At 46.8% G+C, this 26885-nt stretch overlaps 3 protein-coding genes across 3 annotated transcripts; all 3 read right to left on the bottom strand.

The window, feature by feature from the left end:
• cimap1b (ciliary microtubule associated protein 1B) lies at window positions 1-3061 on the bottom strand. The gene is made up of 6 exons (XM_056282701.1): window positions 2950-3061; window positions 2663-2866; window positions 2386-2487; window positions 943-1064; window positions 215-355; window positions 1-93 (listed from the first exon to the last, which is right to left on the bottom strand). The coding sequence occupies exons 1-6, from the start codon at window positions 3059-3061 to the stop codon at window positions 1-3; spliced, it is 774 nt and encodes a 257-aa protein (XP_056138676.1).
• Window positions 3062-5004: 1943 nt separating this feature from the next.
• zgc:77752 (uncharacterized protein LOC393862 homolog) lies at window positions 5005-14299 on the bottom strand. The gene is made up of 13 exons (XM_056282506.1): window positions 14157-14299; window positions 12313-12544; window positions 12126-12206; window positions 11369-11487; window positions 10213-10350; window positions 9777-10048; window positions 9348-9641; window positions 7085-7351; window positions 6879-6995; window positions 6598-6699; window positions 5877-5957; window positions 5668-5778; window positions 5005-5220 (listed from the first exon to the last, which is right to left on the bottom strand). Exons 2-13 carry the CDS (start codon window positions 12498-12500, stop codon window positions 5038-5040), a joined length of 1953 nt encoding a protein of 650 aa, XP_056138481.1. The 5' UTR covers window positions 12501-12544; window positions 14157-14299; the 3' UTR covers window positions 5005-5037.
• A 3256-nt stretch (window positions 14300-17555) lies between these two features.
• On the bottom strand, window positions 17556-26398 carry LOC130114791 (ADP-ribosylation factor 4). Its single transcript, XM_056282703.1, has 6 exons — window positions 26207-26398; window positions 24209-24289; window positions 23967-24076; window positions 23517-23588; window positions 19580-19705; window positions 17556-19457 (listed from the first exon to the last, which is right to left on the bottom strand). Exons 1-6 carry the CDS (start codon window positions 26271-26273, stop codon window positions 19371-19373), a joined length of 543 nt encoding a protein of 180 aa, XP_056138678.1. The 5' UTR covers window positions 26274-26398; the 3' UTR covers window positions 17556-19370.
• Window positions 26399-26885: the final 487 nt, after the last annotated feature.

The following is a 26885-nucleotide window of genomic DNA, read 5'->3' as shown; positions in this document are numbered from 1 at the left end:
TTATTCAGCCGAATCCACAATCAGAGGTGCAATGTATTGGGAATGGCGCAGTCCAAAGGAGAAGCTTGGAGCTCTGACTCTTGTGAAAGTCACCTAGAAAAAGAAGATTAATGGTAGTTAGCGAGCAACCAGAGCTGAGCAGCGATCTCTGGCTCTTGGATCCGTCAAATAAACATTTTGTGCGGTTGAAGGTTGTTATCGTGTCACACCATACTTGCTCAGGGTAGTGTGCTCCGGGCCCAGGTTTCTTCATGGTGTCCCCTGACATGATGTTGCGCCCTGTCATGCTGTACTGCGGAGGCTTGTATTTGTAGATGGCCGGGTCCACTGCCTTATACGTCCCAGGGCCGGGGGTCTGGAGGGCAAAACAAGAGGGGGAAAAGTAACAAAACAGCTCATGGTTTCTTCTTGGTTTCTCCATCAAATGTTCCCTGACACTTGCTTCACGTTTTAGCAACTATGATGACATCCATCCATTATCCAAGCCGCTTATCCTACTCAGGGTCACGGGGATGCTGGGGCCTATCCCAGCAGTCATTGGGCGGCAGGCAGGGAGACACCCTGGACAGGCCGCCAGGCCATCACACAGGGCCCGGACACACACACACACACACACATTCACACCTAGGGACAATTTAGTACAGGGAGGAAACCCACGCAGACACGGGGCGAACATACAAACTCCACACAGAGGACGACCCGGGACGACCCCCAAGTTTGGACTACCCCAGGCTTCAAACCCAGGGCCTTCTTGCTGTGAGGCAACCACGCAACCACTGCGCTACTGTGCCACCCCTCTATGATGACAGTTGTGTTTTTTTGGGCCAACCTGAATTTCTTTGAGCAGTGAGAACATTTTGCATCAATTGTGTCTTTTTATATATATATATATATATATATATATATATATCTTGGCATGCTTTTAACATTTATAATGTTCACCTTCTGCAGGTCCTCATGGAAGCTACCGATCTTGCTGCGCCCATAAAGGGAATAGTTGGGAGCCGCCGTTGTGTTCACAGTTCTGGGCCCCAGCACTGAAGGCAGCATGTAAGCAGCAGGACCTACAGTGTGAGGAACAGAAACCGATGTGATACAGCGCCTCACAGTGTTTGTCCTTTAAAAGACTGTGTTTCAAAGAAAACTGAATTATTTAGTGGCGTAGATGAGAGGTAGCATGCTATTCCCACTAGTTTTAACTATTGCTCACTCCCAAACATCTTGTACTTTGATAGTCATACACGTTTCCAACAATTGGCTCTATCCATCCATCCATCCATTATCCAAACCGCTATCCTGCTCTCAGGGTCGTGGGGATACCGGAGCCTATCCCAGCAGTCACTGGGCAGCAGGCAGGCAGACACCCTGGACAGGCCGCCAGGCCATTACAGACAATAGACTCTATTTCATCTTTAACATGTCCAGGGGTTTGTTTGATTTTGGGTTTTTTTGGGGGGGGGGACATATTCAGTGTTTCGATACTCCACATATTTCTTAGTATATTCACAATTTCCCTCAGAGTAGTGTTTAGCAGGGGGGTTGTGCAGAGGCTTCTCGTGGTAAGACTGTGAACTCTTGTAAAAGATTAACTTTAAATGGATTAACATTTTGTGACTGGGGGGGTTCACACGTTTGTTTGGAGACAGGTAGAATAGCTCATTTAGACAAAGGGAACATTGGTATATGATTTACCTCTGCCTATTTATGTGTGTGTGTTTTCAGCAGGAGACACTCTGCAGGGGGTGTCGCATGTTGATTTGTTTATATGGTTGTGCTGTATGCTATGGACGTTTAATTTACCTGCAAAAGTCTGTTTGCTCAGCTTCCTGAAGAACTGTGCAACTCAAGGAACCGATAATACCAGTTCCACTGTCCTGTCCTGCAGCTCATGAAACCCTGTCATGCATCTAAACTGCACAAGCTGAAACAAGCCTTGTCCCAGCATTTTTCAGCACACATGCACTTTTGTAGTGGAATAATTCCATCCATCCATTACCCTAACCGCTTATGGGCGGCAGGCGGGGAGACACCATGGACAGGCCGCCAGGCCATCACAGCCCCCCCCACCACACACACTCACACACACACACACACACACACACACACACACACAAACACATTCACACCTAGGGACAATTTAGTATGGCCAAGCCACCTGACCTACATGTCTTTGGACTGTGGGGGGAAACCGGAGCACCCGGAGGAAACCCACGCAGACACGGGGAGAACATGCAAACTCCACACAGAGGACGACCCAGGACAACCCTCGAGGTTGGACTACCCCGGGGCTCGAACCCAGGACCTTCTTGCTGTGAGGCGACCGCGCTAACCACTGTGTGCTGCTGTGCCGCCCTAGTGGAATAATTATTTTGATGAAATGGTTACCTGGTGTTTTGTCATTGTCAAGTTCTCTGCTCCTGCCTGACAGAGAATATGCAGGGGCAGAGTAGAAGATATACTTTCCCGACCGCTCCGGAGAGTACCGCCCTGAAACACCAGAGGAATAAGAACAATTAGAAAGACACCAACAGCACCCCCCAAAAAAATCAAACTCTTCTCCTCTCGGGTCTGCCATCAGCAATACTCTGCTGGTAAATGTTGTCGTCGTGTTTGTTTGTTATTCGAGATCATCTTTCGAGGATGAACGGGGGGGTTTACTGACCTGGTCCCGGGGCTTGGAATAGCTGCGGGGTCTTAGTGCGGCTGTAGAGCGAGTATGCAGGGGTGCCGTCTCGGCCCACCTTGGTCATCTTGGAAGGAACTAGGTATTTCGGTCCAGGGGAACAGTCAGACCTGGACTGGCTATGGCGTGTACCAAAACTGAACACTGGAGCTTTCAGTTTTCTCGGGTCATGGTTGCTCATACCTTGATGGAGAAAACAAGCAAAGATAAATTAGAAAGAAAGACACAATGCAAACTTTTCAAGAGGTAAAGGGTTTTTTGGCTACCTATCAGCCCCGGCAGGGAGTATTTTGGCCCGGGGCTGCTGTACAGGGCAGCAATGGGACCTCTGGGCTTGTGGGGCCTCCAAGAACCAACCCAAACATCTGGACCTGACATGGTTTCTGTGAGAGAGACATAGATTACTAAATGTCAGTTTACGATGTGTGATGAAACAGTCTATAGACACTTCTCCTGCACCACGAAAATGACTTAATAAGCCTAAGGTAAACATAAATGAAAGTCAAATGACACAACTGAACCTGCATACACTACAACAACACACTGTAGGCCTACAGTGAAACCTTAAATAAACACATTATACCGTGAAACTTACCGTTTTGCAGTTTCCAGTCGGTACCAATCTCGGCAATGTTGTGTTTTTGATTATTTTATTTTTGTTTTACTTCATTTGGGTGAACGCAGATATTTGGAGCAACTTGCAAACATCTGCATCAGCTCGTACAGCTGACACGGTGCACACTCGTCGTAAATGGAAAAGGAGCTCTCGTCTAAACAACAGACTAGTACTAGAGACTAGTGTAAACTACTAATAAGACCCTTTAGTCCCTAGCTAAGGGGTCTGACCCTTTAGCCCCTAGCTAAGGGGTCAGACCTTTTAGCCCCTAGCTGACGGGTCTGACCCTTTAGTCCTAGCTAACGGGTCTGACCCTTTAGCCCCTAGCTGACGGGTCTGACCCGTTAGCCCCTAGCTGACGGGTCTGACCCTTTAGTCCTTAGCTGACGGGTCAGACCCTTTAGCCCCTAGCTGACGGGTCTGACCCGTTAGTCCCTAGCTGACGGGTCTGACCCTTTAGCCCCTAGCTGACGGGTCTGACCCTTTAGCCCCTAGCGGACGGGTCTGACCCTTTAGCCCCTAACTGACGGGTCTGACCCTTTAGCCCCTAACTGACGGGTCTGACCCTTTAGCCCCTAGCTGACGGGTCTGACCCTTTAGCCGAGCGGTTGGTGACGTCGCCTTGTGGTGCAGTACACCCCGTATCGAATCCCGCACCGGGCAACAAAATAACCGCTTGCACTAGTGATGGTCCCACCTTTCACGCTGTGTTGAGGAGTTTTATGTATGAACTTGTGTCGACTAATTGACTGGAAAAATGTAATTGTAGAGTGACGTAAGGCCTCCTCTTGTTTCTGGAAAGACGGCCACCAATGGCTGTGCAGGTTGTCCTCCTTGTGGACTTGCGAGCTGCCGTTAGCCGTGTTTCCGTGTTGTTGTCCCGTCTTGTGTTCTCCTTGTTAATATGGACCTACCTGTGTGTCGGAATAAGGTACGGTCTGGTCTGACTGAACAGACACAACCTGTCGGCCAGCCTTCATTTTCTCCAAGCCCCGATACACCGCGAGGTGAAGACGTCCGTTACTAGTTACTCTTCTTCTACGGCTTCTACCGCTCATGCGAATTGTACAAAAGCCACGAAGAAAACCGTCTTGTGCGCCGGGAGGGCAGACCGCCCAAATCACTGCGCCCACCAAGTGTGAGCGAAGTGCGGCTCGCATTCAAACTAATCACAACTTCGGCCGTATCGCTGTAAACTTTTTAAACACTTATACGGTACAAATTTTACACATACATACATATATAAAACAATAAAACCCCCGACCTTTATTGGCGGCGAAGACTTTCCCGGAGAGGCGCCCGCTGGAACGCGCGCGGCACGTGCGCCGAGGCCGAAGGCGGACGGCCGTCCCCATGGCAACGTCGTCATGGCGATCCTGCCGGTCGCTACGACGACGCTGCCATGGAGACGACGCTTTGGCGGACGCGACTGCGTGACGTGAAGCCGTAACGCTGTCATTATAGAATCATAGCAGTTATAACGATAACGGGTTAAAGGTTGTAATGCTGCACGAGATCCGCCCCATACCGGAGCTGCTACGGAGGCCCGCATGTTCTAGACGGGTTGCCATGGAGGTTCTTAAACGATGCGTGTCGTTATCGAGGTTGTTATCTATTTATTGCAATGATCATTTTGCCCAAAAGTCAGGAGTCCAGAATTAAGAAGAAACATTTTTTTATTTTTTTATTTTTTTTAATCCAAGCTTTTCTCATCCATCGTGTGGGGCTCGTCTGTTCCTTAAGCGTTGGCGCTGCTGCTGCAGGTCCTGGTGCAGGCCCTGGTGCAGGTCCTGGTGCAGGTCCTGCTGCAGGCCCTGCTGCAGGCCCTGGTTGGGACACTGAAGGGGTGAAGAGCCTCGCGGCAACCGGTTCTCAAGACTTTAATCAGAGCTGCGTGGCCGTTCATCTCCTCCAGAGGGCGCTGTTAGATGAAAAGAGAGGAGGTGACCGAACGAGTCGACACGAACGTGTGATATGGTTGCAATTAAGCACAGCACGACACACTCGTGTCTGAACAGTGGCTCTTATCATCATCATCATCATCATCTGATCCTCGACCTCATAAGTTTATTTCTGTGGTAACCTTTCCTTGTTTGTTTATTTATTTTATTCCTTTTATTTTCTTTTTGCATTGTATTATCTACTACTACTGCTACTTTCGGCTACTATTTAGACTGTAATTATTACTTTTTATGTTTTGACTCTCCCCTGCACTGAAACTCTGACGCTGTATTGTTGCAATGAAAAAGCTATTGTACATGATTAAAAAAAGAACAAATCGACATGAATGTGCAATATGATTGCATTTAAGCGTAACATGCGACACTCGTGTCTACATCTGTGGTACAGGCACACATGCTTGTCTTACTCTGATAAGAGCCCGTGTTAGACGCTGAATAACCGCCTCCTCGCTGTGTGGACACAGGCTGGTCACTGCAGCCACACAGCTCAGCAGACAATAGACGGTGTGCCGCTGCGCCTGTAAGAAACATAGATAACCTCAACACCTGCACATCTTTTGTCAGAAGCAGAGTAGCCTAATCTACACATGAAAAGAAGACCATGTTGTGGCAATACCCTTCTGAGAACACCGAGGGAGTTCTTGTGGTTTGCTTCTGCGGTCAACTTTTCTACATCCGCTGCACTCAGAATAGGCTCCTGTGGACGGTTGAGGGAAAGGAATACATCATTCCTTTTAAGAGACAGCTTTAAAAAAAATTATATATATATATATATATATATATATATATATATATATGTGTGTGTGTGTGTGTGTGTGTGCATGTATATATATATATATATGTATGTGTGTGTGTATATGTATGTATGTATGTATGTATGTATGTGTGTGTGTATGTGTGTATGTGTGTATGTGTGTATGTATGTGTGTGCATGTATATATATGTATGTATGTATGTATGTATGTATGTATGTATGTATGTATGTATGTATGTATGTATGTATGTGTATATATATACATGTATAGTTTAAACTTGTAACTACATGCCTCTGACAAAAAGAAATTCAAAATCACAATTTCACTTTCTCTAAAAGACCTTATACAGCATCAATCCACAGGTGTGTCTCTTTGGCTTTCAAATGATGAGTGCTAGATAAGCTGACATGCCACTTTAGGGATATTTACGGACAACGATAATATCACTTCCCAAGTTATGATTAGTATAATGTTATGCTATTTCTCATACTGTTTCCCACACTCACAATGAAATTCATTATGTACAGAACCAACGAGACATTAAATGACTTCTAAAATGGCCCCATGTCTTAACCCACCTACCTTTAATTTCTCCAGCCAGGTCCACAGCAGGCAACTGAGAACGTGGGGGTCCGACTCGGTGACTAACAGAGCCCATCCACTGCAGCTGCTGTTCAGCTCTTCCTGTTGAGAAGGTAAGAGAAGATGTTTGTTCAAGTGTCTGGAGCTGCAAAATCATGCATCTGCAAACATGTTGAAAAAGTAAAACGATGTGCATCCTTTTCATTTATCTATCTATCCATCAATCTATCTGTCTGTCTGTCTTTCTATCCGTCCGTCCGTCCATCCGTGTGTTTGTTTACCTGCAGTAACGCTGACCTTTGCAGAACAGTCTCTTCTGGGGGGTCCTGGTTCGCCATCGCCCTGGCAGTGGCCCGCATCACTGAAGCGTGGCTTGACCCATTCTGATTTCTTTGCAGCTACATGTGAAATGGACGTAGGTTAGCACAGTAACTTTGAAAAGTTCCCATTGACTCAATCTGTTATTAGTCTACATGGCGAGGCTGACAGTGACCTCAAGATTGGAGCAGCACTTGGGAAGTGCTGTTTTCTTCTTTGCAGTGAACTTTGACATCTTTGCACAGTTGCTGGTTATTGTGCGAGTGGAGGTTAAGATTTTGAGTGTGTGCGAATCCTTTTTGCTGGTCCAAAGGCTAGATGAAAGTGAGGAGTGGCTGGGAGTGAAAGGATTTTTGACAGCCCTTATCAGGTCCTGTCCACACCAGTCTCCCTGAACTCCCAGAGTTGGAATACGGAGCGAGCCTGGCTCCAAATCCTGTAAGGAAGAACGCAACAGGGTGAGAAGAGACGTCCGGTCCATTTAAATATTACACTGGAAAAAGGCAGAGGGTTTGATGTCAACGAGTTGTTGAATCAGTCTGGTATATTAACGTTGAGATTACCGTATTTCCCGGACTATAAATTGCTGTTTTTCGACTCGTCTGGCTGGTGCTGCGATTTATACTCCAAAGCGATTTATATAATGTAATTATGTCAGACAAATATGCTGCATTTCAACTATAGCCACGAGATGGCAATGTTTAATCTTCTGACTCAATTAAAAATACTGTACCCCCATATAAATGCAATTTATACACTGAAGCCACTTGTATTATATATATATATATATATATATATATATAGAGAGAGAGAGAGAGAGAGAGAGAGAGAGAGAGAGAGAGAGAGAGAGAGATAGATAGATAGATAGATAGATAGATAGATAGATAGATAGATAGATAGAGAGATAGAGAGAGAGAGAGAGAGAGAGAGAGAGAGAGAGAGATAGATAGATAGATATAGATCGACGGCTGATGATTGTTTATGGCATGAAACAGGCTTGTACCCTCTCATAAAGAATTTACTTGACTCACTGGATTATATATATATATATATATATATATATATATATATATATATATATATAGGCTCTCTCTCTCTCGCGGTCTCTCTCTTCTCTCTCTCTCTCTCTCTCTCTCTCTCTCTCTCTCTCTCTCTCTATATGTATATATATTTATATATATAAAATCCAGTGAGTCAAGTAAATTCTTTATGAGACAGTACAAGCCTGTTTCATGCCATAAGCAATCATCAGCTGTCCAAACCGCTTATCCTGCTCTCAGGGTGGCAGGATGCTGGAGCCTATCCCAGCAGTCACTGGGCGGCAGGCGGGGAGACACCCTGGACATGCCACCAGACCATCACACAGGGACACACATCACATCTTTTTAATATTACACTTGAATATTACTAACTAATATTACTAATTTAATATTACTAACTTGAATAAACTGATAAATAGATAGATAGATAGATAGATAGATAGATAGATAGATAGATAGATAGATAGATAGATAGATAGATAGATAGATAGATAGATAGATAGATAGATAGATAGATAGATAGATAGATAGATAGATAGATAGATAGATAGATAGATAGATAGATAGATAGATAGATAGATAGATAGATTGTTTTAATAAATTGTGGTACTGGAAGTGTTTCCATTCCCCTAAATAACAGGAAAACAACATATTTTTCCAAGTTTGCGAGGCACTATTTCTGAAACAAAAAAGTATGACACTTTTCAAAGTCTAATATATATACTATAAACTTAGCACAACATGTAAGGAAATGTGTGTTTGGTAGATTATGTCTTTGGTGTAACAATGCTTCTTGGCAGTAAATCTTCTATCAGGCAGCTGATGGTCAGCACCTGGGGTAGCAGAAGTTCAACACAAGAGTCAACAGCAACAGCAGAATAAGCTGTTTGGCATTGGCAGAGAAGATCTGGCAAATGTTTCATGGGTGCAGCCCACATACTCAGCTCTGCTGCTCATCCCACAGATGCATCTTCCTTACACATGTGGCGCCATTTAAAAGGCAAGTAAACAGGCTTTCCAACGGTACAAGATTTACTGCCAAGAAGCATTGTTACAACAAACAAATAACCTACCAAACACACATTTCCTTACTTTTTGTGCAATAGTATATATATAGATATATATTATATTTTTTTATTATATTTTTTTTCTCCTTACAACAACACATTTGTTACTCTGGTGCGACTTGTCCAGGAAATACCGTAATAATCTCTTTTTCAAGGTAGACCTAACCAACATGCCAAGGTCAAGATGAGCATTAATGTTCAACTCAAATAACAGAAAACATCTAACTGTCACATAATCAGGTGCGACGTAAGACGAGACAATCAAAATGACTGAAAATGAAGCCACGTTTTCTGGGTGTGCCAGGTGAAACAGAATCTTGTTTACCGTAATCTTGCTGAGGTCAGAGTCGCTGTAGCTGCGTTTGTCCATCAGCACCTCCCTCTTCCTCTCCAAGAATCCCAGGGGCTCATCCCAGGAGGACACTGACCCCGAGCCCACCCAGGACCCCCTATGCCCCTCCCTTAGCACAGGCAGGTATTGTTTGGACAGCAGGGTCTCCCTCACAGTCCTACCCAGGGTCCTTAGCGCTGAACTCTTCTCGAGCTCAGCGTGCACCTCCGGAGGGGCAGGAAGGCCCAGGGCTAAACAGGAGAGACGCACACACAGGAGGAACACAATCTGACAAAACAGCCAAAAAAAAAAAAAGAGAAAGAGAAAGAGAGGATGAAGAATCAATGTAGTAAAAGCAACTGTGCGTTATTACTCTGCAGGTTTTTAAGTGATCAAGAGGTAATAGAAAGAATTCGTTCTCACCTTCGGCGTGTGTTTGAGTGTGCGTGCCTCTTGGCCATGAAGCAGTAGGGCCTGGCGGCTCAGGTGGTGTTGCAGGGTGAAGGGTGCGCCGTGGCGCAGGCCGAGGTCTGGGTACTGAGTAAACTGGGTGCTCAGCAGGCGGGCGAAGTCAAACACCTGACTGATCTGGGCGCGGGTTTGGATGGAGCAAGGCCTTTTGATCCGCACATAGTGCACAGCCTCACTCGGACCGATGCGCAACGTGTAGATCAGGTAGCAGGCTATCAGCACTCCTGTTAGACAGCCAGAGCAACGCACAGCCACGAAGACAGTCAGAGCGTTTTGGGTTAGTTATGTTTCAGGATGCGTGCACAGAAAGCCACGATGGCGATACGGTGACACGGCAGCACACAGCGTGCGAGAGCGGCGCGAATCTACAGTAAAACCAAGTTCTCACCCGTCCTGCCGAGGCCCGCGTGGCAGTGCACGGCCACTTTCCCCTCCTTCACGGCAAAGGCCAGCACCTTCACTGCATCGATCATGGCAACCAGGGAGAACACACCAAAATCTGGCATCCCGAAGTTGTAAAAAAAAACTACAAATACACACGCACATGCAGAGATACACATATACAGATAGACACACAAACACAAAGATGCTTACATGTATAGGCAGAATTATATCATATATAAAAACGTTGTGCTCTGTGTAGTGAGAGTAGGGTGCAGGTGGAGGAGAGCCTGGAGAGGTGGAGGTATGCACTGGAGAGAAGAGGAATGAAAGTCAGTAGGAGCAAGATGGAATACCTATGCGTGAATGAGAGGGAGGACAGTGGAATGGTGAGGATGCAAGGAGTGGAGGTGATGAAGGCGTATGAGTTTAAATACTTGGGGTCAACTGTCCAAAGTAACGGGGAGTGCAGGAGAGAGGTGAAGAAGAGAGTGCAGGCAGGTTGGGGTGGGTGGAGAAGAGTGTCAGGAGTGATGTGTGACAGAAGGGTACCAGCAAGAGTTAAAGGGAAGGTTTACAAGATGGTAGTGAGACCAGCTATGTTGTATTGTTTGGAGACAGTGGCACTGATGAAAAGACAGGAGGTGGAGCTGGAGGTGGCAGAGATGAAGATGATAAGATTTTCATTGGGAGTGATGAAGAAGGACAGGATTAGGAACGAGTATATTAGAGGGACAGCTCAGGTTGGACGGTTTGGAGACAAAGCAAGAGAGACAAGATTGAGATGGTGTGGACATGTGTGGAGGAGAGATGCTGGGTATACTGGGAGAAGGATGCTGAATATGGAGCTGCCAGGGAAGAGGAGAAGAGGAAGGCCAAAGAGGAGGTTTATGGATGTGGTGAGGGAGGACATGCAGGTGGCTGGTGTGACAGAGGAAGATGCAGAAGACAGGAAGAAATGGAAATGATGATCCACCGTGGTGACCCCTAACGGGAGCAGCCAAAAGTAGCAGCAGCAGCAGCAGTAGTAGTAGTAGTAGTAGTAGTAGTAGTAGTAGTAGTAGTACATGTAATTGGATTAACTAAAGCATAATTTCACATCATGATGTACCATCATGTTAAATTGCACAGCTTTGATTTGCGTAGCAGTATAAAAGTCTTACCGTCGTTCTCCATGAAGACCTGTGGAGAGTAAGTGAAGCCACTGTCGGGGTCCAGCGGTGGTCCGCAGTGAGCATGCTCCCCGGGGAGCTGCATGTTGATGATCGATTTGATCTTCAACCTGGGAAGAGACGGTCACATCTGAAGCGAAGACAGCCAACATCGGCACACGCATGCAAACATTTGAATGTAAGAAACGTAAAGAGTAGCATGGGGGCGGGCTCAGGGGTTAGCGCATGGGGGGGGGGCTCGGGTTAGCACGTGGGGGGCTTGGGGGTTAGCACATGGGGGGCTCAGGTTAGCACATGGGGGGCTCAGGGGTTATCACATGGGGGGCTCAGGTTAGCACATGGAGGGCTCAGGTTAGCACATGGGGGGCTCAGGGGTTATCACATGGGGGGCTCAGGTTAGCACATGGAGGGCTCGGGTTAGCACATGGGGGGCTCAGGGGTTAGCACATGGGGGGGCTCAGGGATTATCACATGGGGAGCTCAGGGGTTAGCACATGGGGGCTCAGGTTAGCACATGGGGGGCTTAGGGGTTAGCACATGGGGGACTCAGGTTAGCACATGGGGGGCTCAGGGATTATCACATGGGGAGCTCAGGGGTTAGCACATGGGGGGCTCAGGGGTTAGCACTTTCACCTTACAGCAAAAAGGGTGCCATCTTTTCAGCCCTGAATACCCTGGATTGATACTCTTAAACAGACATTAGGAAACATTAGTCAAACTTAGGAGTAAAGCACACCAGTACTGATACCTCTGAAACTGTTCTATGATGTCATATTTCTCAATAAGATGGTTGGATGGTCGTGTCATGGCAACAATGTCATCCGTCACCCTGGGATGAGAGCAAATTCTTCATCAGCCATCCGTCGTTAATCGTTTACACCCAAAGGAGGGCATTACACATTGCAAACTGGCGGACTGTTTTCAGAATGGCTCACCAAGAGGAGAAGAGGCCCCGGACGGCCTGCTGGTTGGCTCCCCAACAGGCTGGTCCTTCGTAGCGACAGTCGACTCCTCCACATGTGAGCAAACAGAGAATCTGGGGTGGGATCGCCTTCACCAGGTTCTCCCTGGCTTGGGAGTAGTTTGGCCGTGGCACCGGTACAGGCAGGGTCATGTCAGGCATTTCTCTTTACTACTGAAACTCCAGCAACAGACTGAGGTACGAGGCTGTGGACGTGAAGTTAACTGAAGGTAAAAGAATGCAAGCAGTAAGTCTACTAGCGTCTTTTTTGATTTTTTAAATTTTATTTTGAGATATTTTGAGATATAAGGGCAGCACAGGGGTGCAGTGTTTAGCGCGTCGCCTCACAGCAAGAAGGTTCTGGGTTCAAGTCCCGGGGTGGGGGGGGGGTCATCCCAGGTTGTCCTCTGTGTGGAGTTTGCATGCTCTCCCCGTGTCTGTGTGGGTTTCCTCCGGGGGCGCTGGTTTCCTCCCACAGTCCAAACATATGTAGGTCAGGTGAATCAGCCGTACTGAATTGTCCCAAGGTGTGAATGTGTGTGTGTGTGTGTGTGTGTGTGTGTGTGTGTGTGTGTGTGTGTGTGTGTGTGGGCCCTGTGATGGCCTGGCAGCCTGTCCAGGGTGTTTGCCTGCCTGCTGCCCAATGACTGCTGGGATAGACTCCAGCATCTCCGTGACCCTTAGAGCAGGATAATCAGTTCGGATAATGGATGGATGGATGGATGGTTGGAGATACTTTATTGATCCCTGTGGGGCAATTCTTTCTCTGCATTTAACCCATCCTAGCTGTGTAGCTACGAGCAGTGGGCAGCCGCCGTGCAGCACCCGAGGACCAACTCCAGTTGGTCTTGCCATGCCTTGCTCAGGGGCACAGACAGGAGTATTAACCCTAACATGCATGTCTCTTTGATGGTGGGGGAAACCGGAGCACCCGGAGAAAACCCACCGCAGACACGGGGAGAACATGCAAACTGCACTCAGAGGACGACCCCCAAAGTTGGACAACCCCGGGGTTCTAACCCAGGACCTTCTAGTTGTGAGGCGACAGCGCTAACCACTGCGCCACCGTGCTGCAAAGACACAGAGACACACAAATGTGTCAGATCTGAAACGGTTGGCATTGTGACAAGATTGCAGATCTACACTGTCCAAAGCCGCAATAACCCCCCCCCCACATTATAAACACACATGGTTTAAGTGGGACTCTGCATCCAGGGCAAGTCTGCACCACACTTGAATGTGTTTAGCCACTCATCCGTGTCTTTATGCTAAAAAAAAAAATCTCCATCTGCATCCATGAATCAAGGTAGAAGCAAGGAGTAAGGTCTGCACCCTGAAAAGCTCGCCTAGTTTTGCAGTTTTTGTCTGGGACTTGCAATGATGTCTTCTGCATACTCAGTTATGGCTCAGCTGCACCACATGGCCCTCTCATTCCAACCCGCCGCACAGGCCGAGGGAGGTCTGCAAGCCGCGGAAGACCTTCAGAGATGTTCCAGCTACAGAAAACGAGTCACGGCGTGGCGGGCGATGAAAGCATGTTGTCATGATTTACCTTGATTTCACATATTTTACAAGCATCTTAGCATTGGTTGTTTTGACCTTGGTGATTTATGCAGTTTCAATATTGTGCTGATTTGAGAATACCAGGAAAAAAAAAAAACCCCATAGACCTTGAAACTCATGCCACTAGAAAAAGTAGTGTCATGAGTTTCTGACATCAGAAACAATGAATGCTGTTGAGCTCAGACGATGCAGACTATCGGTGAAAACGCCGTCCCTGCCTCTCGGCGATATGCATTATGAAACCTGCAGACTCACCTCCGGTGCGTTCGCAGGAAGCAGCTGAACGTCCCGTCTTCATGCCCTTTCCTACAGCAGGAGTCCAGCGACAGGGAGCCGGTGACGACAGCAGCAGCAGATTTCTCCAGGGCCTCGCAGTGCTGAGCCAGCACGCTCGCACACTCCCCAGCTGTGCGCTGACCCCGTCTCACTAAGCCTGATTAGCTGTCATAAATACATCAGGACAGACGTTCACAAAACACCGCGAGTGCAATCCCAGCATACGTAAGGACACGTTCATAACTCGGACTCACCTGATGTTTCCTGCACGGCTTTGCTTCTGTTGTTCTGGGCTGGTTGTTGTCCACAGAAATCACCCCCTCGTGACCAGTCCACCAGTCTCTGCTCACTCCCAGCAGGCCTGTGGTAGAGAATGTATCGGTAACACTATAATAACCACACACCATGACGCACTAGTTAAGTACTACTAACTACTGAATTCATCATGTGTAAAGTATTTGACAAGCAAGACATGCACCAATGGGTAGTGTGCTAAAAGATGTTTTATACTTATTAATGCTGCAATTCATGATTAATTCCTGCACAAATGTAAATAGTTTGTTAATCATGTACTTACACTTTCTAAAGGATCCTGTGAGCCTTTAGACTTTTGAGTCTCGAGGTGCTGCTGGCCTTTCAGTCTCCTGTGTAAACGCTTTGTAAGACATAGGGAGTCCTCACTTTACACGACCTCATACACAATACTTACCTAACTAGTAACTACCTGACTTCATCATGAACCGCAGTATTAATAAGTATTTATAAACATCTATGAACACCTAACCACTGGTGCATGCCTTGCTGTACAAATGATGAATTCAGTAGTCACTAATAGTTAACTAACGCTTCATAGTGTGTAGTTATCATAAAGTGTTACTGTATTTTCTGCAACAAAAAGAGCAAAAAACAAAATAGTGGTCACCGTGTGCAGATGTTGTCTTCAGAAGTCGGAGCACAAAACACAAGGTATGCCTTTGGAAGGCTTTTCTCTTGCAGTTATCACCAGGAATACTGCGATACTGGCTTTCCTTCCTGGAAAAGCAGGAAGGAATTCCAGTTGTAAGCATGCTGCTGCTGGCCACCTCCAAACCTGATGGAAATCCACTGTGCATCATTTTGTGTTGAAACGATTCGGCGGTACAAAACAGGGTTTCTTGCTTTGGTGCGCTTGAAGATGAGGCGACATTCTCATCCGCAGTCGTCATGGCGATAAACTGACCAGATGACAGCTTGCCACGCAGCTTTGACCCTGCTGTCATCCGGTGAGAGAGTATGAAAACTGGCTGGACTTCATTTATGAGCCTGTTTAATTTCTGACTGAATTATCAGAGATTGTCACGTGACACATCCCCAGTCTTAGAGGCTCAGCTGCAGAGTTCAGCGCAGCTGAAGCAGATTTTACCACATAACCTTGCTGCAGGCCTCTATGAGCTCACAGCTTTACAACGTACACCGTCCAAAAGAAGACGCGTGACACAAACGCACGGAACAGGAAAACATTTTAATTTTCTGTTTTGGTTTTGTGGAAGGAAAGATGTGAACCGAATAGCGCAGCACTGCTTCTGCTGCAAAGCTGCTGATAAAATGAAGTGTTTAACTGAAATGTGATGACCGAGCCCTCGAGAAACATCACTTCAGACGCCGTCTCCTCCTGTTTCTCCTCTAATGCCAGCTCCCCATCAGAGGAAGCACACCCGACTGGGTGATGCAGTGCAGAGTTTTCAGGTCTTACATCAACATTTGTTTCTTACGACTCACAGTAAAAAAAAAAAATAAAATAAAAAAATATATTGTATATAATAGAATATAAAAATTGCAGTGTGCTGGTTTAACCTCTCGCAGTCTGAAGAGGCAGCAGCCGTTTGGCCTGTGGGGATGTTATGGCACATCTTCAGTTGGGACCCGTGTATCACAATAGGAAGGGGTTTCCCTTCACCTTCTGGCACTCATCGCCCCGCACTGCAACCTTAAGTCTTAATTAGCCTTAATTAATCAATTAAGGCTCAATTAGGTGAAAACATTTAGGCATCCTGCGGTATGTCTACATGCTTGGCATCTATGTTTAAGACAGGGGTTTGTGTGTTCTTGAGTCAGGCGACCGTTTGAAGCTGACCACACCAGTCGATGCCACTTGAGGCGTCATTATGTTCAACTCACTATAGTGCTGCTGGGTGGAGCTGTACCTGCCCTGTGATGGCCTGGCGGCCTGTCCAGGGTGTCTCCCCACCTGCCGCCCAATGACTGCTGGGATAGGCTCCAGCATCCCCGCGACCCTGGATAAGCAGTTCATATAATGGATGGATGGAAGCTGTATCCATGCCTTAGTAGCCTGGCAGCAGGTAGCATCATGCCACCCGCCAGCCTGGCAGCAGGTAGCATCATGCCACCCACCAGCCTGGCAGCAGGTAGCATCATGCCACCCACCAGCCTGGCAGCAGGTAGCATCATGCCACTCCCCAGCCTGGCAGCAGGTAGCATCATGCCACTCCCCAGCCTGGCAGCAGGTAGCATCATGCCACTCCCCAGCCTGGCAGCAGGTAGCATCATGCCACCCACCAGCCTGGCAGCAGGTAGCATCATGCCACCCGCCAGCAGGTAGCATCATGCCACTCGCCAGCCTGGCAGCAGGTAGCATCATGCCACCCGCCAGCCTGGCAGCAGGTAGCATCATGCCACTCCCCAGCCTGGCAGCAGGTAGCATCATGCCACTCCCCAGCCTGGCAGCAGGTAGCATCATGCCACTCCCCAGCCTGGCAGCAGGTAGCATCATGCCACCCGCCAGCCTGGCAGCAGGTAGCATCATGCCACCCGCCAGCCTGGCAGCAGGTAGCATCATGCCACCCGCCAGCCTGGCAGCAGGTAGCATCATGCCACCCGCCAGCCTGGCAGCAGGTAGCATCATGCCACCCCCCAGCCTGGCAGCAGGTAGCATCATGCCACCCACCAGCCTGGCAGCAGGTAGCATCATGCCACTCCCCAGCCTGGCAGCAGGTAGCATCATGCCACTCCCCAGCCTGGCAGCAGGTAGCATCATGCCACTCCCCAGCCTGGCAGCAGGTAGCATCATGCCACCCGCCAGCCTGGCAGCAGGTAGCATCATGCCACTCGCCAGCCTGGCAGCAGGTAGCATCATGCCACTCGCCAGCCTGGCAGCAGGTAGCATCATGCCACCCACCAGCCTGGCAGCAGGTAGCATCATGCCACTCGCCAGCCTGGCAGCAGGTAGCATCATGCCACCCACCAGCCTGGCAGCAGGTAGCATCATGCCACTCCCCAGCCTGGCAGCAGGTAGCATCATGCCACTTGCCAGCCTGGCAGCAGGTAGCATCATGCCACTCCCCAGCCTGGCAGCAGGTAGCATCATGCCACTCACCAACGCACAAGCCTGAACAGCCACCCCATCATACCCAAGTTTCAAACAAAAACTTTAAAACAGGAAGTTCCACACACAACCTCAGGCCATTTCCTAGCATAGACAGGGTTTTAAGTCCAATTTAGCAGTTAATAAGCCAGAGACCAGCTGTGTAGGCTAAGATATCTAAACTACATCAAGTCTCAGGCCTCCACAGATTCTCCCGAGACTTAACAGGGAAACACGCCCGTCTCCTACCAGGGGTGGTTTCAGCCTGGAACCGCCAGGCCCTTCCAGGAATCTGTCCACATATCGCCTCAGTTTAGGGAATATGGAAAGCCCATGCCGTTTCTGTGAACTCTCTTACAACAGCAATGAATGAACAAGCTTCTCTCCAGTAATAAATCATTTTGGGAGGTTCTCTTTTGAACAGTGAATTTATTTAAACAATTTTTTTGTAAAACATTGTTAGCACACAGTTTTAAGGAGTGCCAGCTTCATGCAGCATTTAAAAGCATAGGTTGGAATGTACGCCCGGCTCTGTCTGGCGGGGCAGGTGTGTTTCGGGGTTCTGGGATGAAGTGGAAAGAGGGGCAGATTAATAAGCACATAACATCAGCCGTAATGCAAATTTAGCACAAAGCACTGCAGAGTCAAAAAATAAAAATAGAAAAAAAAGCATGCCACTTTACAATATTCCACTGATATTGGCCCCGTGCCAATACTGAAAAGGCGCTTCCTTCCTTTGGGTTCCTTCTACAGGTCATGGTTAATTGTCTACCGGTATGGATAAAACAGCAACGTTTTTACTCCAGTTCTTTTTGTGAGGTGGTCGATAAAATAAAGAGGGTGAGTATTCAAAGAGGACGTCTCGGTCAAGTGTGTTATCTGTTATAATGAAGCAATCGACGCCACTCTTCAATGTGGCTCCATCACACCGCAACATCAGAACACAGAGACGCGTGTCTTCTTATTGCAAAATTTTTTTAAAAAAAAAAAAATAGGGAAAAAGTAAAACGAAATCATCTTAGGACGAGAGCAAGCCCTAAGAATGAGAGAAGAGAGGATTACACAGATTTGTGTAGAGGGACCAGAAGGCACAATGTTCCTTTTTGGGTCCATTTACTCAAAGGTCCACATGTTTACACGCTACCAAAAAGACAACCTGCTTGTGGAATTCTTGCAATCCTTCTCCGCCCCATTCTACGAGCCGGGTCTGTACAGAGACGGGCGTGCTAAGTCTGAGGTGGCAGCAGCCGTGAAGAGCAAAGGGTCAGGTCTGTTGGCCAGTCAAATGTCCACGAGGGGTACGGAGCTGAGGTAGCCTACGAGTTGTCCTTGACCAAAGCTCTGGGGCTAAATTACATCATCACCCCCCCCCCCAACTCCAGCCCCGACTATGACTGTGAAAAAATCCAACATTAGTCAAGTGGTTATGGGTAATTTTTATCCTCTATGGCTGGATAGCAGCCAAGGTGTCATGAGAAATACAACTCACATTCTTTTCACGTTTCCAATCACATTCCTGATAGCCCGTTTGCTTATCATCCAACTGACAGCCTCACTTAACTCACTGCCGTGTAAGAGTTTGGGAACCAAAGAAGAAAAATAGTGAGTTTAAGAAGGGATAATAATAATAATAATATAAGTAAATGTAAAAAGGAGAAGGATTTTTAAGATTTTCCAATGACGTTGATTGCATTGTCCACCGTCTGTCTTGTCCTTTTTGTGAGCACAGGTGCTTGAAGACCAAATGTTTTCTGATTGAATGTCTGGTCTTCTCTCCCGCTCTCAGGTATTCTGCCTCCGACTCTTTTCTGGTCTGTCCAACTTCTCCGCCGCTAGTGCTTGGACAGCTCATTGGATAGCCAGTCCAGCCCTTCATACAGCCCCGTGCCCTGAGTGGCGCAGGTGGCCTGGACATACCACTGTGGAATTGGACAGGAAAGGAGACAATAGTAACGGTGCTCTGTGCATCTCTGTAAAACTCATGCATCTCTGTCTCTACACGTCTTCTTGCAGAGGACACGCTTTGGTCTGTGCGACTTACGGTTCGGCTGCGGAGGCTCTGGAGGCCGAGTTTATCTGTGAGCTCGCTGACCGATAAGGCATTTGGAAGGTCCTGCTTGTTAGCAAACACCAGCAACACAGCATCTCTCAACTCATCTTCCTGCAACTGAAACCACACAAAACAACGTCTTGAACAACCATCCCAATTTTCAGCCCCATTTCTTCTGAATTTTTTTCCTGAGTCCAGAACAATTAAAGGGGCGGGGGGGGGGGTGTCTCTGAGAAGTTCAGCATTGTGTTAAATTTGAAAAAAGAAAAACCTGCTGTTGATAGCCACCAAGAATTTGGACAAGATAATATGGATTATATGGTAGATGTAAGAATACAAATATAACCAGAGGCTCTCTCAGTGTCTCCAACTCAAATCCCTGTTGACATTAAAACCCTGACCCAGTTCTGCATTTTAAAAGCACATCAAGGCTTCGCTCAGAAGCATTCTGAAACCTAGCGGGGTTTCCATCAAGCCAGTTTTTGCAAAGTCGACATTTTGAATGGGGAAAGGCTGAATGGAAAAGCCAAATTAAAGGGAAAAAAAATCCCTGATATGTGGTTTTTGCTCTTGTTGAAAAAGAGTTAATACGTTACCTGGGAGATTGAAATGCATTTGCTGAATAAAAAAAAGAAAGAAATACAAATAGAATTAGTCTTCCGCTTCTGGTGTGGCAAGAGGGCTGCGCGAATTTGCGTTTGCAGTGGCCTCACCCAGCACCAGTGTCGGAAGATGGCGCGAATTCACATTTGCGGTGGCCTCACCCAGTACCGTTCATGCAGGGTCTTTGTCCACGTCTGCAAGTTTTGTCTTCGTTTGATGGCTGGGAGAGCTGGTGCTGGATCGGCTGGGAGAGCGGGGCAGGCTAAGCTAACTGCTAGCCCATGCAGATGGGCAGTTCCGATAACACCGAGGGCGGTCTGGCGGCAGCCTCACCTGGCGTTGACTGTGGCGTTTTTGATGTCGTTGTGTGGAGTGCGGGAAGGTGTGTCAAAGGTGTCTGGCTGGGAGGGCTGGCGCTGGAGCAGCTGGGAGAGCTCGGTCTGCTTCGTCCGGCAGCTCCAGGCAGGGACCACGGCCCCTGCCTGGAGCTGCTTCCGAGGAGGAAACACCGAGGGCGGTCTGACAGGATGAGGAAGTGGGGCAGGCTAGGCTAACTGCAGACCGGTGATTGAGACAGTCATCCTGGCTGGCGTTCATTCCCTTGGACAGTGATTTTTTGTTTAGTTTGGATGTATGTGTTAGTTTGGATATGTGTGTTCTTGTAGTTATTGGATGTGTTGTTGTGTTGTACTGCTGTGGGCTGGGAAAAACGGCATTTTGTTTCATTTCATGTACACAAGTGCATGAAGTGAAATGACCAAGTGTTCCCGATTCCTGAATTTAATCACACGATCAACCAGTTTTTTCATCTTGATCGTTCCATCTTTGTTGCGGGTGTTGAGGTATGAACATATGACGAAGGACAATTTTATTCGACTGAACAGATCTGATAGAAACGCAACTTATTCACGTTATTTCTTGTGACTTTGGAGAAGTTTGATTAAATTCTGCTCGACAGCTGAATGGAAACAGACGGAGTGATGACGAGACAGTCAAGTTACATGGCACAACAGGACACCGAGACGGAGGGATGGGTGTTTTTTCTTCATAGCGTGTCTGGAACTTCCCTCACCATCACCATTTCTGATGATCGTACATTAAAAACTGGCCCACAGTTCCACAAGGACATAATGAGCAGTAAGTTGCATCAAGTCTAAAAAACATCTACACTGACCAAGCGGTGGTGTAAACCACAACACCGAGTACCTACTTCTTATTCCTAGGGGGTTTTAACACCACGGTAACGAGAACAGACATGTTCATATAAACCTTTTAGATTAGTGATCAGTAAAGATTTACTTTTCATTTGTCAAGCAACACAGTTCCTGAGTGGTGTGAGTCATGACTTTTGATTTGCACATTTATATTTCAAATAACACTTGCAGCAGGTGCATTTAACACCAGAACGGCCGGGATGTCGTGAGCTGTAGCGTCATGATCTGAGCTGCATTGAGTCAACTTTGGGGGGGGGGGGGGGAGTTGCACTAGCAGCCCTCGCTCCCCAAAATGTTGATATTGTACATTTCTGAAAATGTATAATATCAACATCTGGTGTTTACAGTGGAGTGCTTGTATTGTTGTAATACTCCAATTAACTGGGGCGTGGTTCGAAATTATGGATTGGCTCTTTAACCAAAAATAAATTATGGCTGTTGGTAAGACATGACAGAAATATTGCTTTGCTTTACCACGAACTAAAGCTCTCAATATTCTGCCAAGCCAGTGGTGCAAACAGTTCCGCTTTACCACCTTCCTCTTATCTAATTAGCCAAGTTAGTTAACAAACAATCTTGTGCAAATAAGGATCGTCTTGAGCGTCTTTAACTAGACTCTTTTTCCTCATACTAATTAGGCTGTTGATTTGGTAAATGACTGATGAATAGAGGGTTTGAAAAAAAAAACTTGGGAAATCTATTATCATCATCGGCGGTCACTCGGGGTCGAGTATGACTGTCCTCCCTCTGGGTCCTCAGGTGGGCACGGAGGCCAATCCTGGAGCCGCATAATGGGAGGACGCCTGCACGTCACAGCTTTTTACGTGGAGTGGCTGATGCTCCTGCAGCCACCACACGGTCCTTGGCAGGGAGTGGCCAGAGTCCAATGGCATGGAGAACCAAGACGATTGGGGACCACCCTCTGTTGCAGCCTTCACCCACCTTCACTGTCGTTGTGACCTGGAGACATCTTCTGCCAGTTCTGCTGTTGAGGTCTTTGCTGGACCGCGCTTCGTCTGGAACTTCCCCCTTGACCTATCTGCCTTGGGTGACCTTACCAGGAGCCAAGCTCCAGACGGCATAGCTCTTGGTATCATTCGTACACGTAAGCTTCTCCACCATGGAAAGGTGGCGATCGAGGAGAAGCTGGAAATCTATAACCTCTTGTATTCGTATTAAATTAAAACCTATTTGACATTAGCCTTTTGAGACATTTTTCCAATCTCCACACTTTCACATTATCGAATAACAAGATGGAGATAACTTCAAGAGGCAGTAAATGATAAAATTTGATGCGAAAACAGTTGGTATTTCCCTATGTTGATAAAACTGATTGCCATACTGATAAATTTAATGGAAAACGAGACCATATTACACAGCCCCTTTGAAAGAAAACATATGCTCCTTGAGGGAATGGGCAAAGACAAGCTAAAACTGAGTGTTTACTTACCCTTTTAGACATTGAAAAGAACTGTGCCCTGTTCATGTTTTGTCTGTTAGCTGTTTCACAGCAGATGAGACAGGATAACATTAAAGAGACTGGCACGCCCTTTCTGAACACATTTTTTAACATTGGGAGTCTGATCATAACCGAAAATAGGTGTGGTTTTATGAATTCAAAGCTATTGGCTACTCCATGTCAAACGTCACCGCACTACCGCTCATGTCCGCCGACATGATAACTGACCGATAAACCGATTAATATCACCATTCAGTAAGTATTTTGACTTCATAACGTAAAATCTGTTACAAACAACAGTAACACACAGGTACGTGGATATAGTTTTTATTTTAGGGTTTTAAACATGAGCGGTAGTGCGGTGACAGTTGACATGGATCCAGTTATCCACAGCTCTCATATGTAGAATAGAGGGCTGTGGAACCCTATATGCAAATTGACTGGTGTCTACGTATCCACCGGCACAGTTTGTCATTGGACACCATCTCCAGCCAATCACAGATCTCTCTCGAGTGGCTGCAGACGCGCTGTTTTGGCCACCGAATTTCTCCGTGGTCACATTCCAACTTGGAACATAGCCTAGCAATAGGAATTTTCAGATTTTGATGTCAGTATCACTTTAAGGAGCGCTCAAAAAACGTTAAATACTTACCATCTTAGAAAGCTCTTCTGCAGACTCCGACACTCTTTCTCTATCGTTACTGTCCACCACAAAGATAAGACCCTAGAGGGATACAGCACAATCATAGTGAATTTTAAATGACAAGAAAAACACATTGTTTAAATGGATAATAAAACATGTAAGTGCAGAGACAAAAGGTTAGCAAAATAAGCCATTGAGGATGATGCTGACATAACTCAATTTACATTTTTACAGAATGTAAACTGGTTTGTAGAAAATAAATCTAAATGATGGGACTACAGTCTTTATATTGAGGGGGTGAAATGTAAATCATACTGCATCTTACATCCATAGGATTTAAGATTCGTTGCCACGTGGGCTCTGTTGTACTCGTCTGCACCTCAAAAACAAACTCTCAAATGGGACAATAGCACCATGGCAGCAACATTATAACAAGAAAGGGGAAAAATATACCCATACCTGTGTGTTTTGGAAGTAATGTCTCCAGAGAGGTCTGATCTTGTCCTGGCCACCAACATCCCATACAGTGAAACAGATGTTCTTATACTCCACTGTCTCCACGTTGAAACCTTAAAAGTGGATAAGCATGGACAAATATCTAAACTTACACAAAATTCTTCAACGTGTAAAATAAGCAATGACACACATGGAAATAACACCAAAATAAATAAGTTACAGGTGAACAAATAAATATTTCTTACCAATGGTTGGAATGGTGGTTACAATTTCTCCAAGCTTCAGTTTGTACAAGATAGTAGTTTTTCCTGCAGCATCCAACCCAACTGTAGGGATATGTAGGATGATTAAAAATCACTACGCTTAAATTACAGTACGACACAATGGCTTCAGGTAATGTCATCTAAATTTTAAAATAGCATTTTCTACAATTAAGCAATCCGGGATGTATCCAATTCATCAAACCAAAATAGCAGCGAGGTCACACATGAATCCTACATAAAAGTTTAATCAAACGTACTCTTTATTTGAATGAAGTGTCCGATAGTTACATGGAAGTTTTCAGAAGAGAAGGATCACAAGACTGGAACAAGGTTGTCAAGCCACATTTCGAATACACGATGAGGTTTATGACTTTAAGAAAACTTTGCTGGATTACCTAAAAACATGTTATACATATTTTAGTACACAGTGAGCAAATTAAAGTGACCTGGACCCCTAAGTTCCACCTGGACCCCTAAGTTCCACCTGGACTCCTAAGTTCCACATGGACCCCTAAGTTCCACCTGGACCCCCAAGTTCCACCTGGACCCCTAAGTTCCACCTGGACCCCTAAGTTCCCTAACCTGTTGCTACCACTACTAAAAACAAAACAGCAGCCACCAGCAAAACGTTACTTTTCAAGGATGCTCGTCAAGCTCATGTTAACATTGAAAGGGACATTAGCCAGAGCTTTGGAGGGAGGCGGTGAAGATTGTGTCATATGCTCTCAATTGTGTATTTTAGGGTCCTTTCTTAACAGACTGTAATTTAGGCAATGAAAAAACGATAAGGTAACACTTTAGTATGGGGAACGTAGTCACCATTAATTAGGTGCTTATTAGCATGCAAATTAGCAACATATTGACTCTTAATTGGTAATTATTGCATACTCATTAATGCCTTATTCTGCATGGCCTTATTATACAACCAGTAAGCCATTAACTATGGGTTTTCCCTCTATAACCTCAGAAGTATTGCTTATTAGTAGTACCATCTCAATATGCTTTGCTTAGTATGGCCTGTATAAGGTGGTAGTACCACAAGAAGAGTTATTCTCCCTTACTAACACTTAATGAATATGGTCTGTTCTTACATAACAACACACACAACTACAAGTGTTCATAGTGTTAAATTACTGTAAATTAAGTTTTTGTTACTTAGAATATGTTCCCCATACTAAAGTGGCATCTTGATCATTACTAATTCACTAGTAATTAAGCTTTTCTTTATGTTCCCCATACTAAAGTGTTACCCAAGATGATTATTGTTTTGCCTACTTCATTGGAGGAGTCTTATAGCCCACTTTCAGAAGAGGACCCGCTCAAGAGACCAGGTGCAAGGCAGCGGTTCAGCAGAACCGTCAGCACCTTCGGCTCTGGAGAAACCCAGCCGTGCAGCAAGGGAGAAGAACACAGCTGCTGTGTCCACAACCCGGGGGGGGGGGGGGGGTCTCTATCTGTGGACATGTTAGGTTTCTGTTCAGAACGCTCACCGCCGCTATGCGCGCAGCTGCAACACCTCGACTAACGGCTGCCACGTCCAACGCGGTCCCGACACCGGCCGGTCAGCGTCAACACATGGCCGGCCATGTGTTGACGCTGGCCGGCCATGTGTTGAGGCTGGCCGGCCGGCCGGCCAGCGTCACCCGGGACCCGGACTTGAGTGACTCCCCGCGCCGGACGCGTCGTCCGGAGCGGCTAGTCGGCTAACGCAGCCTTGTTGGCCAACTTCCTCGGCCAGCCAACTAGTTTAACTACGGCGATACCCACACCTGTTACACACAGCACGACGGCGAAATCACTTCGACCGTTTCCGCAACTTTAGCGAGAACCGGCTCCGTTTTAAGCCGAGGGTCGCCCGAGCTACGCCCGCATCACACCAGGCGGCAGCGCCGGTGACGGCGAGCTAGCGCAGAGGTAGCTAATTGAGCTAGCGCAGAGCTAGCGCAGTTAGCCGGCTAAGCTAACGGCTCGCTAACTCACCCATAAGGATCCTCATTTGTTTCTTGCCAAACAGCCGGCCAAAGAGGGAGGAAATGGTAAGCCCCATACTGCTCGGTTCACTTGAGGCGTTTGAAAAAAAGGGGGTCCACCGGCGTTACCTTGGACTAGATTAAGGAACCTTTAACGAGCGTCTAATTATTTCTCCGCTTTTCCGACAAAAAAAAAAAACGGCCGTCCGCTGCGCTGCCACGTCCGGGCCAACGTGGAACTCCCGACGTCATCGGTTTGAAGGAACTTTATCAACAGCGGTGACGTGGAACAACGGCGACGCTACCGTCAGGGATAAACAAACCGCCGATCGTTTGGCGTCACAGACACGCTGATCACATTCTAAACCTCCGTCGGTTTGACGTCACAGACACGCTGATCACATTCTAAACCTCTGATGGTTTGACGTCACAGACACGCTGATCACATTCTAAACCTCTGATGGTTTGACGTCACAGACACGCTGATCACATTCTAAACCTCTGTTGGTTTGGCGTCACAGACACGCTGATCACATTCTAAACCTCTGATGGTTTGGCGTCACAGACACGCTGATCACATTCTAAACCTCTGTTGGTTTGAGGTCACAGACACGTTGATCACATTCTAAACCTCTGTTGGTTTGACGTCACAGACACGCTGATCACATTCTAAACCTCTGTTGGTTTGA

Source organism: Lampris incognitus, chromosome 6 (assembly GCF_029633865.1).
Source record: "Lampris incognitus isolate fLamInc1 chromosome 6, fLamInc1.hap2, whole genome shotgun sequence".
NCBI classification, from domain to species: Eukaryota; Metazoa; Chordata; class Actinopteri; order Lampriformes; family Lampridae; genus Lampris; species Lampris incognitus.
Note: the sequence above shows the minus strand (reverse complement) of the source record. Positions and strands in the feature narration are given on the sequence as shown.